This window comes from Dama dama, chromosome 5 (assembly GCF_033118175.1).
Source record: "Dama dama isolate Ldn47 chromosome 5, ASM3311817v1, whole genome shotgun sequence".
In the NCBI taxonomy this organism is placed as follows: domain Eukaryota; kingdom Metazoa; phylum Chordata; class Mammalia; order Artiodactyla; family Cervidae; genus Dama; species Dama dama.
Genome location: NC_083685.1, coordinates 80,110,145 through 80,129,297, shown reverse-complemented (window position 1 = coordinate 80,129,297; position 19,153 = coordinate 80,110,145). Strand labels below are relative to the sequence as shown.

At 38.6% G+C, this 19,153-nt stretch overlaps 1 protein-coding gene across 1 annotated transcript in view; it reads right to left on the bottom strand.

The window, feature by feature from the left end:
- RAD51C (RAD51 paralog C) overlaps positions 1-15,705 on the bottom strand; it is a 29,393-nt gene extending 13,688 nt beyond the window's left edge. The window contains exons 1-5 of the mRNA XM_061142642.1: positions 15,519-15,705; positions 13,256-13,514; positions 12,122-12,288; positions 10,010-10,143; positions 1,741-1,872 (exon numbers count right to left, since the gene is read on the bottom strand). Of these exons, the coding sequence (XP_060998625.1) occupies positions 1,741-1,872; positions 10,010-10,143; positions 12,122-12,288; positions 13,256-13,514; positions 15,519-15,636 (810 nt within the window). The 5' untranslated portion in view covers positions 15,637-15,705. The remainder of the gene's footprint in view (positions 1-1,740; positions 1,873-10,009; positions 10,144-12,121; positions 12,289-13,255; positions 13,515-15,518) is intronic.
- Between the last annotated feature and the right edge of the window lie 3,448 nt (positions 15,706-19,153).

Sequence of the window (19,153 nt, the reverse complement as noted above, 5' to 3'; positions counted from 1 at the left end):
GGAGCTGCACTTCACAGCTGGTGGCACCTCAGTAACCTGACCAAGGACTGAACCTCAGCCACGGCAATGAAAGCCTGGAATCCTAACCACTAAGCCACCAGGGAACTCCCTAGATTACTTTTTTAATCAGCAAAGATGAAGCTCTTTCTGTTAAAAAACAAAAGCAAAACCTAAGGAACTATACAACCCATTATCCTTGAGTGCCCCCTACTGGGGACTCTTCACTGATACTAAGGCAATGCTAAATTACCAATCAGGCTTCCCAGGTAGCTCAAGGGGTGAAAAATCTGCCTGCCAATGCAGGAGACTAGTTTGATCTCTGGGTTGGGAAGATCCCCTGAAGGTGGAAATGGCAACCCACTCCAGTATTTTTGCCTTAAAAAAAATTTCTTGGAAAGAGGAGCCTGCCTGGTAGGCTACAGTTTATGGGGTCACAAAGAGTTGGACACGACTGAACATGCAAGAAATTACAAATTAATGACAAGAAATAATTCAAGACAGGATACCATGTTTTCAGCATATGCAAAGAAAAAAAAATTAAAAACTCAAAAGAAAAAAATGTACGCTTTGAAGTGATTTTATTGAGGAGTTATATACAACTTTGTGCTAAGGATTCTAATTGAGGTACAGAAAAGAAAATCAAGGTAAGTAGTTTGACCTCCCACCTCCCTCCTAGACAAGTATGTACGTGTGTGTCAGTGGTGGGATGAAGCTGCAGATAGGGAAGTGCAAACAGGCAGTTAAAAAAGTTTTCACCTCACTCCAAATAATAAAATAAAATAAAATAAAAAGTTTTTACCTCACTCCTTTTTTAGCTCTTCTGAGCTTATCTTTACCGCTCTCCTCACATTACATATCTGGAAGAGTTAGCTCCACCTCTAAATATCTAGGTTATTTACACAATTTTTCTACCCATTGAAGTGTGTGATTCTACATTATGTATTAATCAAAGACTCAAGAATAAAAGAAAAATGGCAATGTTGGAAGAGCTTACCTGAGAAACATCAAGTATACTAAAAAGAAAACAAGGTAATTATCAAAGCTGGCATTTCTTTATCAAACAAAGTCCATTTTTATAATTCAGCATCTTGGCTATGCTTTTTTCTTTCCAGAAAAACTGATAAACAACACTTCGACTAGATTTAATTTGAAACCAAACTGAAACAAAACTACATTCACAGTTGTACATTGGGGCTTCCCTGGTGGTCCAGTGATTAAGAATCCACCTGCCAATGCAGGGGATACACATTCAACCCCTAGTTTGGGAAGATTCCATATGCTACATGGTAAGTAAGCCAAAACTACTGAGCCAGCACTCCAGAGCCTGTAAGCCACAACTATTGAAGCTCACGCACTTACAGCCTGTGCTCTGCAACAAGAGAAGTCACCACAATAACAAGCCCTCACACTACAATGAAAAGTACCCCTGCTTGCTGCAACTAGAAAATGCCCGTGTGCAGCAACAAAGACAGCCAAAACTGTATGTCCATATTATTTGCTTTCAGTCAGACAAATTTTATATTTTGCTATTTCTAGGCTTTAACATTTAATTTTTGTTTATTTTAGTCATACTGCACAACATGCAGGATCTTAGTTCCCTGACCAGGGATCAAACCTGTGCCCCCTGCACCAGAAAAGTAGCATCCTAACCACTGAACCACCAGGGAATTCCCTACACTTGAACATTTTATAAAATCGTGACTTTATAACAAAACTCCCTTTACTAATAATAATACTTACAGCTAATCTGTGGTTGTTTGCAAGGCTGATCATCTGCTGGGCTAGGCCATTTAATAATCGAGTACGAAGGGACAGGTCATCTAGGTCATGACGAAAAGGAAAAGCGATACCATCCACTATCACTAATCGAACCTAATTACAAAAGAGATAATGATATTAGGTCTGGTATTTAAAATAATAAAAAAATAAAAATAAAATAATAAATGGCAACCACAAAGCAGAGTCCATTACAGAAAAAAAGAAACAAAATTTTAAAATCCAGCGTTCTATTTCCTACTCTTCAAAAATTTAATTTGCTCAGGTAGAAAACTATTCAGTGCTTTCTGCACTAGTCACCAGAAGTTAGAATATACTCTAGTTCAATAATTTCTCATCTTGAATAAATAATTAAAAAAAAAATTCAATAAAAAGAAGCAATTACAATTTTCTCATAATTTGCCACTATTCCCAGTCTTCACAGAGGTGGACCAATAAAAACACTTTTAAAATCTTAGTAAGATAAATCTTTCAATTGACATTATGTCAATTTTATCTTCAGGATTCTTTTTATGTTAAAAACAAAGCAAAAAAACCCCTCTCGAATGTTAAAGTGTAAAAGTTTTTTCGAAAGCTTAATTTTTGGTATATTTTTCTTTAATTTGGAATACACTATAGGGCAACTAACCACTACAGAATTCAGCAAGAGGCAAGTTTGTTTTGAATTCTAATCAACAAAGTTTACTTACAGATAATAAATAAACATTTTCACGACAGTTTCATTTCTAATAGAATCTAAATAATGGCTCCTATGGTGAAGTTAGAATAATATATAACCTAAGATCCAAGAACAAACAGAATCTGGAAACTAATCCAATTATAAACAAAATATGGCAAATTATATATTTTTATAAGGACTAGACAAAAGGAGAAGCTTTTGTGAAGCACTGTTTTAGTAAGCTGTTTTTTTTTTTTTTTTTTTAATGTTAGTGAAGATCATTTAATACTGCAGAAGGATAATAAGCAGATCTGGGCAGGAATACACATAGATGTTAATCTAAATACATTTTTAAAAAACATGGTTTTCTAATAAACTGACAGGACATGAACAGCTCATTCACTTGATAAGTCATCTGATATAAAGGCATTGTTATATAACTTTAAAATACACTTAAAAGTTAGGCTTGTGTTTTCTATGTACAGTAGATAAAAGTTTTATTAGACTGCAGAATGTTGTTTCATGGAAATTAAGAAAAACATGTTTCACACAAGACATTTTGCCATGAAGTGAAGTGAAGTTGCTCAGTCGTGTCCGACTCTTTGCGACCCCATGGACTGTAGCCTACTAGGCTCCTTGGTCCATGGGATTTTCCAGGCAAGAGTACTGGAGTGGGTTGCCATTTCCTTCTCCAAACAGTAAGCTGTTTTTATATCTTTCATTCATTACTTCACTCAACAAGTATTTGACACCTACTGTGTACTAGTCACTGTTCCATGCACTAGGGAACAAGACACAAGATTCTTGATCTTTTGCAGCTTATGTTCTAGTGGAGTAAGGGACAATTTATATGTGAACAAATATATGAACAATTTCTTTTTTTAAACTCAATAGATTACAAGTTTATTATAAAAGGATATAACTCAGCATCATATGATCCAGCAATCCCACTCCTGGGCACGTATCTGGAGAAATTCAAAAGACACACGCATCCCAACATTCACAGCAGCACTACTCACAGTGCGTGCTCAGCCACTTCAGTCGTGTCTGACTCTCTGAGACCCCATGGACCATGGCCCGCCAGGCTCCTCTGTCCATGGGATTCTCCAGGCAAGAACACTGGAGTGGGTTGCCATTTCCTTCTCCAGAGATAAAGTATGAAGTGAGTGAAGCGAAGTCGCTCAGTTGTGTCCGACTCTTTGTGACCCCATGGACTGTAGCCTATCAGGCTCCTCCGTGCGTGGGATTTTCCGGGCAAGAATACTGGAGTGGGTTGCCATTTCCTTCTCCAACTATTCACAGGAGCCAGGACAAGAAGGCAACATAAATGTTCATCAACAGATGACTGGATAAAGAAATTGTGGAGTATATATATCATGTATAATATAGACACATATACATTCAATGGAATACTACTCAGCCATAAAAAAAGAATGAAATATGCCATGTACAACAATATGGATGGAACTAGAAATTATCATACTAAGTGAAGTAAGTCAGCAAAAAACAAATATAATATGGTAACACTTATATGTATAATCTAAAACATGACACAAACCAACTTATTTACAAAATAGAAACAGACTCACATAGAAAAAAACATGGTTACTAAGGGGGAAAGTAGTGGAGGGATAAATCAGGAGTATGGGATTAGCAGATACAAACTACTATATATAGAAATATTTAAACAACAAGGTCCGACTGTTTATAGCACAGGGAATTATATTTACTATCCTGTAATAAACCATAAACAATAAACCGTGGAAAATTCTGAAAGAGATGGGAATACCAGACTACCTGACCTGCCTCTTGAGAAACCTGTATGCAGGCCAGGAAGCAACAGCTAGAACTGGACATGGAACAGACTGGTTCCAAATACGAAAAGGAGTACGTCAAGGCTGTATATTGCTACCCTGCTTATTTAACTTATATGCAGAGTACATCATGAGAAACGCTGGGCTAGAAGAAGCACAAGCTGGAATCAAGATTGCCGGGAGAAATATCAATAACCTCAGATATGCAGATGATACCACTCTTAAGGCAGAAAGTGAAGAACTAAAGAGCCTCTTGATGAAAGTGAAAGAGGAGAGTGAAAAAGTTGGCTTAAAGCTCAACATTCAGAAAACTAAGATCATGGCATCCAGCCCCATCACTTCATGGCAAACAGATGGAGAAATAGTGGAAACAGTGGCTGACTTTATTCTTTTGGGCTCCAAAATCACTGCAGATGGTGACTGCAGCCATGAAATTAAAAGATGCTTACTCCTTGGAAGGAAAGTTATGACCAACCTAGAGAGCATACTAAAAAGCAGAGACACTGCTTTGTCAACAAAGGTCTGTCTAGTCAAAGCTATGGTTTTTCCAGTGGTCATGTATGGATGTGAGAGTTGGACTATAAAGAAAGCTGAGCGCTGAAGAATTGATGCTTTTGAACTGTGGTGTTGGAGAAAACTCTTGAGAGTCCCTTGGACTGCAAGGAGATTCAACCAATCCATCCTAAAGGATATCAGTCCTGAATGTTCATTGGAAGGACTGATGTTGAAGCTGAAATTCCAATACTTTAGTCACCTGATGTGAAGAACTGACTCATTTGAAAAGACCCTGATGCTGGGAAAGATTGAGGGCAGGAGGAGAAGGGGACGACAGAGGATGAGATGGTTGGATGGCATCACTGACTCAATGGGCATCAGTCTGGGTAAACTCTGGGAGTTGGTGATGGACAGGGAGGCCTGACGTGTTGCGGTTCATGGGGTCACAAAGAGTTGGACACGACTGAGCAACTGAACTGAACTGAATAAACCATAATGGTAAAAAATATGAAAGAGAGTATGTATGTATATATACGTATAACTGAATCACTTTGCTGTACACCAGAAAAACTAACACAACATTGTAAATCAACTACATGTCAATTAGAAAAAAAATAAAGGACATAATTCAGGAATAGCCAGATGGAAGAGATGCATAGAGAAGGTATGGGGAAGGGACACGGAGTTTCCACGTTCTCTCCCAGAGCCATTCTCCTAGCACTTCCACAGGTTCACCAACTCAGAAGTTCTGAATAAGATAATTTATGATAATGATAGGGGCTATAAATAAATTCAAACCAGGTGAAATGACAAATAAGTAGGTGGTGGGTAGAGGGAAACTTAGACTAGATGTGAGGGAGCCATCAATAAGAAGGCAGGCAATAGAACTGACTCCTGGTGGAGAAGGAAATGGCAACCCACTCCAGTACTCTTGCCTGGAGAATCCCTTGGACAGAGGAGCCTGGTGGGCTATAGTCCATGGGGTTGCAGAGTCAGACACAACTGAGTGACTGAGACACTAAATTGAGGAGATACTTGATGGTGCAAGGGTATACTTTATCTACTCTCCCATCTCCTGCAGGAAGCAGGATGGGGCAGCCAGCACCTGGAAGGCAGGATGGCTCCCTCCACCCCCATCCCTTCTGGAAGTCTTGGGGCCTCAGTGCCTGCAACAGCTGGCCTTGGGCAAATAAAAGACTAAATTGTTCAAAAAATAAATAAACATATAAATTTAAAAAAAGAACTGACTCCTGGATAAGAACCTCTAGGAGAGAAAGACAACTCATGTATATTACGAACAGGAAGGTCAAAGGCCCTAAGACTCAAACAGGTTTGGCACGTTTAAAGGGTCAGAAAAAAAGTAGTGAGGAGGAGCGATAGGAAATGACAGAAAGGAACAGTGGTGTGCTGAGGCCAAATGCTACAGCTCTTGAAGCAAGAGCTAAATTTTTAGAAGTTTTACAAATCCATCATCAACTATAGTCATCAGTAACAAATAAACTATATAAATTTATGAGTAAATGAATTATACTAAAATATGGATAATAAATATTGAAAACTCACCCCTACTACATTTTACTATTACCTATGCTCTTAAGGTTATTTACATCTATTTTACCTTTTATATTTTTTTATTTATTTTTTTTTCTATTTTACCTTTATAGTGGAAACACTACATAACGATGTGCACGGTTTCTTCTCTACTGCACATCCAATGACATACTTGAAATCAGCTATGATAGGAGTATTTTCTACATGGAAATCAGCAAGCAAATAAGCTACAGATCGAGTTGATTTGTTTTGCTGTCTAGACTTCTAATAAAGTGATGGAAAAAAAATGTCATAATCAGATTGATCTTAAAAATGTGTCCATAGGGAACAGACTAGTGGTTGCCAATGGGGAGCAGGATGAGGGAGGGATGGTCTGGAAGTCTGAGATTGGCAGATGCAAACTATCAACATTATACGTAAGATGTATAAACAACAAGGTCCTATTGTATAGCACAGGGAACTATATTCAATGTGCTTTGATAAATCACAATGGAAAAGAATATGAGGAGAATATGTATAAGTGAATCACTGCAGTATAGCAAAAATTAACACATTACAAATCAACCATATGTCAAAACTTTTTATAAATTATTGTGCCTATATCTATTACATTGCGAACTACACAATAAATTGAGGAAATATGCTACTACTTTTGGAAAATGAATTCAATAACTAGGAGTGATCATTAAATCAAAAGAAGGAAAATACTGCACAGGAAAGTAATATATAATTACACGTTTTTGTTCTAGGGTATTTGCAAGGAGTCCCAAATACCAAGAGCATCCAAGGACCTCTCTGCTCAAATCAGAGCAGCTACATATCCTAATCTATAATGGAAAAATAGAAATAAGTCTATTTTCCTCTCCACAGTACAGATTTTATTGAAACTGGCTGAATTACAAAGATCTGGACCTTCTGCTAAGTAGTAACTGTCACACTGATGACTTTTCTCCTACAAGTTTAGAGAGCAACTTCCTGAATATACTCTGGTGAGTTTCCTTGATCTCTCAAAAGGGAGATTATACTGAATAATGGAAAGTCAATGAATGACAGAGTTTGAGAGGGTAGGATAAAACAAGCATTGTCAAAAAACAAAAAACCCCCAAGCATTGTCATTCAACTCAAGCTGTCATTCAACAGCTGAAATTAAAGTTAGCAATGTGAATTTCTATTCACAAGGCCCTATTCAACAAGGGCCTCACCCTTGTTGCTTGCAGAATCTTAGCTTCCAAACCAGGGATTGAATCTTGGCTTTCTTAGCAGTGAAAGGGCAGAGCCCTGACCACTGAACTGCCAGGGAATTCCCCAGAGAATAATTTATACACAGAAATAAGTGGTAACTAGAGCTTATCAATGAATGTGGTTAACCTGCAAGGTAAGAGATTAATACACAGAAATCTGCTGCATTTCCATACACTAACAACAAAAGATGAGAAAGAGAAACTAAAGAAATAATCCCATTTGCTGTCTCATCAAAAGAATAAAATACATAATAATAAACCTACCTAACGAGGCAAAAGATGTGTACTCCAAAAACTATAAAACGCTAATGAAAGAAACTGAAGATGACACAGAAGGAAAAATATATCATGTTCTTAGACTGGAAGAATCAATATTGTCAAATGACTATATCCAAGGTAATCTACAGATTCAATGCAATTCCGATCAAATTACCAAGGGCATTTTTCACAGATCGAGAAGAGAAAAAATTTTAATTTGTTAAGGAAACACAGAGGAATCAGTCTCCATAACTTCTGACTCTACTATAATGGTACAGTAATCAAAAGTGTGTGGTGCTAACACAAAGACAGACTTATAGATCAACAGAACAGGACAGAAGGCTCAGAAATAAACCCATGCACCTACAACCAATTAATCTACCACAAAGGAGGCAAGAATATTCAATGAAGAAAAGACAGTCTCTTCAATAAGTGGTGCTGGGAAAAGGTGGACAGTCACATGTAAAAGAAAGAAATCAGAACATTCTCTAACACCCTGCACAAAAATAAACTCAAAATGGATTAAAGATCTCAATGTAAGACCAGATGCTATAAAACACTTAGAGGAAAGCACAGGCAGAACACTCTTTGCCATAAATCGCAGCAATATCTTTTTGGATCATTATACTTCCTAGAGCAATGAAAATAACAATGAACAAATGGGACCTAATTAAACTTAAAAGTTTTTGCATAGCAAAAGAAACAATAAACAAAACGAAAAGACAACCCACAGAATGGGAGGAAATACTTGCAAACGATGTGACCAAAATATATTTATCTTCAAAATATACTAACAGCTCATGCAGCTCAATATCAAAAAAACAAACCAATCAAAAAACAGGCAGAAGATATAAGTAGAAATTTCTCCAAAGAGGACAAAGATGGCCAAAAAGCACATGAAAATATGCCAATTACTAGAGAAATGTATATCAAAACTTCAATAAGGTAATCACCTCACACTGGTCAGAATGGTTATTATCAAAGTCCAGGAAAAATAAATGTTGAGGAAGATGTAGAGGAAAAAGGAATCCTCCTACATTGTTGATGGGAATGTAAATTCTCATCCTAAACCAATATCCTAAACTTGTACTCTAAAGAACTAGAAAAAGAACAGCAAACTAACTCCAACGAAAGTAGAAGAAAGTGGTACACATTAAAGTAGAAATAATCAAAACAGACAAAAGAGAAACAATTGGAAAAATCACTGAAATCAAAAGCTGATTCTTTGAAAAGATCAACAAAATTGACAAGCCTTTAACTAAAATGACTAAGAAAAACAGAGAAGATGCAAACCACTCCAATCAGGAATGAAAATAGGGGCATTACTACCAACCTTATAAAATAACAATTAAAGAGAATATAGTGAACAACTGCATGCCAAAAAATTAGATAACCTAAATGAAATGGACAAATTCACTGACAGAAACAAACCACTAAAACTTACTAAAGAAAACAGAAGATCTGAACAGATTGACAATAAGTATAAAGAGACTGGAAAGCGATAGTAGCTCAGTGGTGTCCAACTCTTTACAACCCTATGGAGTCTAGCCCACCAGGCTCCTCTGTCCATGGAATTCTCCAGGTGAGAATACTGGAGTGGGTAGCCATTCTCTCCTCCAGGGGATCTTCCCAACCCAAGGATCAAACCTGGGTCTTCTCCACTGCAGGCAGATTCTTTACCATCTGAGTCACCTGGGTAGCCCAAAAGAGACTGAATCAGTAATCAAAAGCCTTTCAATAAAGAAAAGAGCAGGAACAGATAGCTTCAACAGTGAATTCTATAAAATGTTTAAAGAATTTATACCAATCCTTTTCAAACTACTCTGAAAAGTAGAGAAAGAAACTTTCTAACTCATTTTATGAATCCAGTATTACACTGATACCAAAGCCACAAAAAGACATCCCCAGCAAAGAAAGCCAGAGACCAGTGACAGACACAAAAATCCTCAATAAAATACTTAGCAAACTCAGTCCTTTAGTATACTGAAAGGATTATACACCATGATCGAGGGAGATTTATCCTTAGGAGTACAAAGGTAGTATAATATGAAAATCAATCAATGAAACACACCAGATTAACAGCAATGGGGGGGAAAACCCACATGATTAGTCTCAATTGACTCAGAAAAAGCATTTGACAAAATCCAACACCTTTCATGATAAAAGCAATCAACAAATTAGGGATAAAAAAGAGCCTGATGAAGTTGGAGCCATACCTTTGAGTGTTCTGAAAGGAAGTCTGAAAGCAGATAAACTTGTGCCAGTAGTTCTGTGTAGTCACGACAACGAAAATAATAAATATGGGAAAGAATATTTTCAAGAGTGAAATCCTTCAAAGCCTTTGGGTGCTCTGAAATAAGTAACAAAACAATCTTAAAATAATTAGTTTTACCTGTCATTTCACAAACAATCATTTCAAAATTCCTGACCTCTTATTTTCACCTTTTCCACTGTTTCCTTACATATTATGCTATCCAGAAAATGTTTATACACATAAAGACCAGAGTTTTAATATCTACATTTTCGTATTTGTTACTGCCTTCCATTGAAAAGAAGTATCATAATGGAATGTCTTTATTGTTTTTTTATAAGACTACAAATTAAGAGTTAAAAGGAAAAATGTTCAAAAGAAGCATATTTTTCCCTTAAAAGTATAGCATAATTTTATATTTAAGTAGAAACAATGATATAAAATAAAATTCCCTCCTTAGATTGGATTTTTAAAAATAACCAGATTGGTTCTGTACATATTTCAGAGAGAAACTAGCTAAAAATCATTGCATTTTAAAATGTACTTAAGTTTTAACACTGAAATAAAAAACAATAAATTAAATTTCAGAGAACACTGCCTATTACAAATATATATTTAAGAAATTCATTTTAAACCAAAAAGTTAACAACTTAACCACATACCAGTCATTAAGAACTATATTCCAGTGCTACATCCACAATATTTACAATAAGATCCTAAGACACTATTACACCTGTGACATGGATAGCTTGATGGACTTTCAGTAGACATATTGGTCACTGGTTAAAAAGGACACCAAGTACTCCAATGCAAGTAAAAATATCCAGCTGATTCATTTAAAGGGAATACAAACATTTTATGAAAATTATATTTTTTAACATTTCTAGAGAAAAGAATAAGGACCACATATCCAAAAAATAAAATATAATAAACCAAAAGAAAACAGTCAAACCAGAAACCATGTAATTTTAAGAGTACCTCCTTGGACTACAAGGAGATCAAACCAGTCCATCCTAAAGGAAATCAGTCCTGAATATTCATTGGAAGGACTGATGCTGAAGCTGAAACTCCAATACTTTGGCCGCCTGATGCGAAGAACTGACTCATTGGAAAAGACCCTGATGCTGGGAAAGATTGAAGGCAGGAGGAGAAGGGGATGACAGAGGATGAGATGGTTGGATGGCATCCCCGACTCCTTGCACATGAGTTTGAGCAAGCTCCAGGAGGAGGTGATGGACAGGGAAGGCTGGTGTGCTGCAGTCCATGGGGTCGCAAAGACTCGGACACAACTGAGCAACTAAACTGAACTGAATTGAAGGACAAGAACTCGAATACAAATTACCTTTAAAAAAAACTTTTAAGCAAACACTAAATTTCCACATAATAAGGACAAAACATCTTCCCAACACTTTAACAGTACAATTAATACAGTGGAAAGTCAATTACATACTACACAGAGCCATATAAGGTCAATTGGCTTAATGTTCCAAACATTTCCAGACATGATTTTTCAAGGTCACCCTTGGGTTTTTAGAAAAACCAGTCAACATACACTGAATATACTGAGACAACCTTTACTTTATTAAGGTGTCCAGCAACACCAGCTTACACCTGGCAGGCCAGAGCATGATGATTTGAAATCATACACTGACATACACACAGGTTTTCTCCCAGAGCTCTGGCAGTAAAAAGTGAGGGCCATATAAGGTGAAGAGGCAACTCCAGGTGCAGCATTTTCAATTTCTAAGAGAAGTATGAGTTTAATACTAGTACACAGTCAAGTTATTAAGTTTCATGTTCTAAGTGGTCTCTTATTAAGGCTTAAAAGTAAAAGCCCCTCAATCCTGCCTGACTCTTTGCAACCCCACGGACTATACAGTCCATGGAATTCTCCAGGCCAGAATACTGGAGTGGGTAGCCTTTCCCTTCTCCAGGGGATCTTCCCAACCTAGGTCTCCCACATGGCAGGTGGATTCTTTACCAGCTGAGCCACAAGGGAAGCCCTATTAAGGCTTGAGATGGATACAAATGCAAATTACTTTCATTATACTGAAAAAAGAGCACTTGGCTAACTTACCTCCTCCCATATGTGTTCCTGCTATAAGCTGCAGGTGCTGAATGCAGGCAGTAGCAAGGTCTACCACTCTATCAACCATAAAACTCCCCTCTGTATCAATAAAAACTGCTTCACCTTCCACTCCTCCAAAACATTCTGGTATCTGCACATCTACTGCCAGCTGCATACTGTCAAGACAAAGAACTGAAATGACCAAATCATTATCATAATCATCAAAGCAGTGCTGTTCAAACTCCAAACCACTAACCTTTAGATACCAGTAAATATTTTATAGGCATAAATATACTCTGCAAGGCAACAAAGATGGTTGACTCTCCATAGTTCCAAACATATGTCAATCAGTTGATGCATGGATTAGGGGGAGGGTGTACCTATAAACCACAATTAAGGATTCTTTAGTGCTTTTTTTAGGCTTCTTATTATAAGAAGCTTCTTATTCTTATTATTATTATAAGAAGTCTACTTCAAACATTTGGCTTTCAAATATATTCTCAGGAGTTAATTCTATAATAAAGTAGAAGACTGCCTGTTTACCCCACTGACCACACTATACTGTTGCAAAAGAAACCCTTTCTAATATCAAAATAATTGTATCAATTTATCAAGATGGGGTGAAGTAAGGCAAATACTGGTTTGTTTGATGCACACATACACAAAATTAAGAGCACATATATGCTGGGCTTCCCTGGTGGCTCAGTGTTAAAGAATCCAGCTGCCAATGCAGGAGACGCAGGTTTGATCCCTGGCCGGGGAAGATCCCACATGCCGCTGAGCAACTAAGCCCATGCACCACACTATTGAGCCTGCGCTCTACAGCCCAGAACCACACTACTGAAGCCCACACACCCAGAACCTGTGCTCCTCAATAAGAGAAGCCACTGCAATGAGCAGCCCATGCACTGCAACTAGACAGTAGCCCCTGCGTGCCACAACTAGAGAAAAGTCCGAGCAGTAATGAAGACTCAGCAGAGCCAAAAATAAAACAATTTCTTTAAAACAGAACTTACCATTAAAAAAAAAAAAAAAGAGTATATACATGCCTTTTCTGGTCTCCTAACTGTATACCCGCCACACAATACTCTGCTATTTTCATAAAATGTTATTAAGCCCACCCTTAAGGGGAGAACATTTTACCATAGCTGTGTTTTTCCAACACCTGGTGCACCACAAATTTCTGTTGTTTTGGTTAAGGGTATTCCACCCCCAAGAATATTATCCAGTGCTGAACAGAAGGTAATTATGAAGTTCTGGGTATGCTCCTGTTCAAGAAGTTCCAGTGCTGTACACTTCCTGCCTGACTCAGCTGTAACAGAATAACTTGTTTTATTTGTAAGACATTCTCTTCTTATAATTTGCAGAGTTTCTAAGGCTTCCTCTTTAGATATCCCAACTTCTGAAAGAAACAGAGACATGAACACTTGATTTTAGAGATTTAAAACAGTCTAATACACCATTGTCTATATTACTTTTAATTTTTAAATAACAAGAGCGATGCCAAGAGTAGAGAAACATAAAAATGTCATATTCAATTAACTATTTAATTTTTCAAGTTAATAAAGGCATTTATCTTTGTTTTCTTAGTCTTCACATACTTAAAAGATTAAGCTATTACCTCAGAAACAGAATTCAGAAACCTAAACCCCTAAAGCATTTCTGATTACCTACAAGAGTATCTCAAAGGTAGAAATAAAAATGTACTTTTTTCCCCTTTTGGTCCTTTTATTATCTTTTTGTTCTTTTACTCTCTCTCTGGGTCTTATGAAGCCATAATAAACTTGCTCTCATAAGGCATACAAATTATTTTTTAGGAAATAATGAAAATGGACTTTTTGCCTAAAACAAGATGCGTATTTAAGAAGTGCATGTGTATTATTCATAGTGAAAATTTTTCAAGAAAAATTCATGGATCACTGCAAACTGTTTAATAAGGAAAATTATCTGATGCACAAATAGTTCAAACAATACACTTACGCTTCCTCAACTACATGACTTCATTCCTGACAACACAGCCTGAAAATGGAAATTACAAAACGAGCAGCTTATAGAAGAAATAATTGTGAGGATGGCATCACTTACAAGTGTGATATATCAGTGCCTAACTGATATATGAAGGATATGAACTATCAATCTGATGCTAATAAAAGACAAAAATGGTGGCCATTCTGGAGTAGTTAGGACTCTGTGCTCTCACTACCAAGGGCAGGACTGAATCCCTCGTGGGGAAACTAAGATCCCACAAGATCAGAAGAAAAAAAAGACAATAATGATGCTAAAGAAGTGAAAGTTCCATACAATCTAAGAGCCTTAACTCTGGATTACTTAGGTCTGTCAATCCTGACTGCACCACTCACTATGTAGTCACTATGCATAGGCAAGTTACTTTTTTATGTCTCACACTTTTCTTCTACGAAATGGGAATGAAATACACATAAAACCTTGGTAGAATGCGGAGGCCATCCAAAATGCTCAGTAATTGTTAGCTATTACTATCATTTAGATTTGCTCAGGTAAAAACCAACCTGTTGAGAGAAAATGAGCCCATCAAAGTTTGAGGGATACAGTCCTCGGTGTAATATTTAAGACAAACAGTAACACTGGATCTATAACATTTGTTTTCGAGTGGAGAGTTAAAACCTTATTTTCCATTGTTAGGGGTAATGACTTAGAATTCTGTTCCATCTCAGTAACAGTCCTGAGAGTACTGCAGTGGAAGGTGCACAGTGAGTAGAGTGACAGCAGACAGTGTCACTTCTGTTTACCTCAGGAGGCAGTGGTTCCCACCAATTTATAATCTACAGGGTTCCGTAATGTGAGGTTTGGGTTTTTCTCAGTGAATTACATGAAGAAAAGGGATATCTTTCTTCTACTGCTTTCTCCAGGTTCTGGTGATTCTACTCGCTTTCTCTTAATTTATCTCATCCTATCACGAATCGTGCATTCCTTAAATTGAATCCCTGCCCCTTGGATTTTGGAACAGTGAAAACAGACAGCCGGTCTGAATTCCAATCCTGGCTGAACGACTTCCTAGTCCGCTCATAATAAAGTTACTTAGCTTCCTCTAGCATCAGTTCCTTTCCATACATATTGGATATAATAACCCACGTTAAATGATTGTTAAATATTGAGTTAACGTTAAATATTGAGTGTAAATGAGAGATTCCTCAGAACTTTCAGCGGGCACTGGTAGAGAAAGCAATTGGTGAATGTTTCCAAGACTACAGTTCTAACCATTCAAATCACTCTTAAGCGAAATCGAGGAGCTGTTTCGTGGTGTAAACGCGGCGGGAGGCGGCAGAAGACTCTGACCGAGATAGTGCTTAAGCCTGAAGGCCAAACAGAGTTGGAGGCGGCACCGACGGCGGCCAGCGTGCCTCAGCTTGTCGTCAGGAGTCGTTACCTTTGCTGAGCTCGGAGGGTTTCACCTCTAGGAGTTCCTCAGCAGTCTGGAAACCTGCAGACGCCAGCTTCACACGCACAGCCGGGGACAGCGGCAAACTCACTAAATCCCGCTGCATTTCAAAGTCAAAGCACCTCCGCGCGCACTCGCGCGCTCCAAGAGCTCGCCGAGCCCGGACACCCGCGTCGGCCGCGCCCTGTGACGTCAGACGGAAGACGGAAGGGGAGGCGTCCGCGGCCTGGCTGCACGCGGCCTCCGGCTCTGGGGCTGTGAGGAACTCGGATACACTTTGACTCACGTGTCCCGCTTCTTCCCTGATTCTTTCAACTCTCATTTAGAAATGATTGCACATCAATCGTATATCCTGACAGTAAAAAAAAAAAAAAAAAAAAAAAAAGATGGATGGAGCCCGCAGGATGCAAAAAGCCCAGGCTCAGTGGGTGTTACCACATTTCTTCACCTCTGCCCTGACCCTCTGGCTGGAGGCCTCAGCGTTGTTAGTAGGAATGATATCTCCGAATGGAACTACGTACACACACTCTTGCCTGTTACCGGTTTGGGGTCTGGAATAATCGAATAAAGATTAGCCCTAGTCCAGGGTGCAAGTGTTTTGGCTCTTCTTGCCGCTGTCCCCCCTTGCTAGGCCCCCTCACCTTTCCCGCCCTCGCCCTCGCGAGGGATTGTGGGCCAGCCCCCCACAGCGGCGGGGCGCGCTCGCCGCACGATCCCCGCGCCCACCCACGGCTTCCCGCGAGTCAAGTCTGGAGCGTGGTGGTTTCTGAGACCGTTAATTCTTCACAGCCTGCCCAGAAGTAACTGGAAAAGTAAGCGAGTCTTGTCCCCCGAGTGGGCTGGACATGGGCTCCCGTGGTCGTCGAGAGGGAGGCGTTGGGTTACGCAAGAGCTCCTGTTCGGGTACAGAGGTTTGAAGGGACCGCTTACTAAAATAGAGAAGTTTGAGGAAATTGAGAGGCGGGTTGGAAGGTGGCTTAGGAAGTCTTTCCTTGCCTAGGAGAATATAATTTATTTAAAGGAGTAACTCATTCCTGTTAGGGAAAAATTCTTAGCCTTGACTTTTCTTCCTAACTTAAAGGAATTCCCTAAATATTGCGAATCAGAGCCCTTTAAGTACGAAAGATCTAAGGAAGGAAATGTGCTGACCACGTTAGCAAATCCTACGCATTTCCAATGCTCACAGCCATGCCGCGAGGAAAATAGGACTGGGACGGACTCATAGAGCATAGTTTTCTTCAAGCTAAAGTTAAGACCTAGTATCTTTTTTTCTTGCCCGAGCTACCTTCAAATAGTGAGGTACCTCTTGGAGTGGGGTGTGGGGGGAAAATTCGAGAAGTATTTGGTCCCCATTTGGTAGGGCAGGGAAAGTCTGGTAGGACTAATCAAAATGCAGTTTATTTGCCACTCTACATTGCTTACCTTCTAGTATGATCCACATGTAGACATGCAGGGGGCATTACATAAATGCTGTCCACTGGGAGAATTCGGGCTTATGCTTATCAAGTAACCAGAGTCCTGGGTGAAGAAGAGATGGTGTTAACATATTCAGGGATAGCACTTGAGGTAGTTTGGTCAAATTCAGTGGAATCGGTTGTGTTTAGAATTTTCGGTAGCAGTATGGAGTTAAGAAACCAGTCCACTCTGTAGCCATTCTGTTATTTATTATTATTACCTTATTCAGACCATTGAGTTGCTATAGTAGTTATTATTTTCATCCTCATTCTTAAGATTTCTTTAATGAAGTTTGCTTTATAGTCAGGCTTTCAAACTGGTATCCTAATTTTCCTGGGAGTATGTTATTATTTTCCATTGCGATATGGGGTTACTTGATCTTGAGAATATTGTTACAGTGGGATTTCCCTGGAGGTCCAGTCGTTGGGAATCCGGGATTCCACTGGGGCAAGGGGGAGAGGGTGGCAGGAGTACGGGTTGGTTCCCCCCGTGAGGGGGAGGAAAAAAAAGCAGTATTTTTATGAAAAATCAAACTTGAGCTTTGGAGTCATACAAATTTGGGTTTGTATCATATCTCAGGAAATTACCAACTGAGACTTTAAGCAAGTTGGTTTCCTCGCCTGCAAATGGAAATTAATAATATTTCATGGGGTTGTAGGAAAGATTAAATTAACAAATATAAACTAACCTAGAAAAGGTACATAATCTTGTTTTTTCTCCATTTAAAAATATTCTAACGTGTATACAGTTGAATAAAGCCTTATTGAACACCTAGCTCAGCCTCAAAAAAAAAAAAAAAAAATTACTACAATTGTAAAGTGCCAAAGAAAAGTGCTTTTACGTGTTTTATTTTATTTCACTTGATCCTTATACTAATCTTGTGAGCAGTTTACCAAGGTCTCCATTTAAAATTTACACGTTGAAGATTTGAATACTTAACAACATTATTTAACCACTAGTTTTGTGCAGAATGACATGGCAAATAAGAGTCTGTGCCTTCCTGGAGCCTTGTGTTTTATTCCCTAAGACGTGTCCCACTCTTGCAACCTCATGGACTGTACTCCATCAGGCTCCTCTGTTCATGGGATTTCCAAGGGAAGAATACTGGAGTGGGTTGCCATTTCCTTCTCCAGGGGATATTCCCACGCCATGATTGAACCAGCATCTCCTGTGTTGGCAGGCAGGTTCTTTACCACTGAGCCACCAGGGAAGCACCATGGAGCCTTAGTCAATCATTACTACTGAGTTGTGTTGCATTTCTGACTTGTTATCTAGATACAACTAAGGGTAGGAATGAGCTACCAAAATGCTGTCAATATCTATAATTGATCTAAGTAATCAAGTACAGACACATTTTCATGCAGAATGGGATGTTTTCTAAAGATGTGGGAGAGAAATAATATTTGTTATAGCTGAGCAGATTACTTTTTTTTAGCCTAAAAACATAGAAATTTTAAAATTGGCAACTTTGTGTGTTCAAGTGAATGAAAATAGGAAAGATAAATGAGTGCTGTTTGGACTAAGAAAAAACTCTGACTCAAAGTTCAGCTTTAGAGATGGTTGTGGTAAAGCTTTGCACAAGGCCTTGCACATAATGAGAGCTCAAAATATTTGTTATCCACAAACTCTTGAGACATTATTTTCACTTGACTTCTGTGGTCCCACACTGATTTCCTTCCTAGGCATCTGGCTTTTCTGTCTCCCTTAATTTTTATCCTTTGTAACTAGGGCAGGAAATGTTCCCATTCTTTTAAGGCCCCATAACTGACCTTTCACCCACTACCCTGTTCGGTTCTCCCCTCTCTGGTTCTCTCCTTCTCTCTTTGCTATTTATCATACTCACAGTTCAGTGACTATTTATATGCCAATAATTTGTAAATTTATTTTCCTAGCTCTGACCTGTTCTCTGACCTTCTGATGGAAATATCTAACTGTATACAGCACAATGCTAAATCTCCAACTCAGCCTATCTTGAACCTAACTCATTTTCTTCAGCACACCAAAATATCTTTGTCCTCTTCCTGCATTCCTTGTGTAGGGTATAGTTTCGGCGAGGCAGAAAAGGAAAGACGACCTCAACAGAGGTAGGTTACCTTTATTCAGGCAAGGAGGGGTGACAGTCAGCCTGACGACCAGGCTGAGCGCCAAGAGGGATCAGGGAGGCTTCT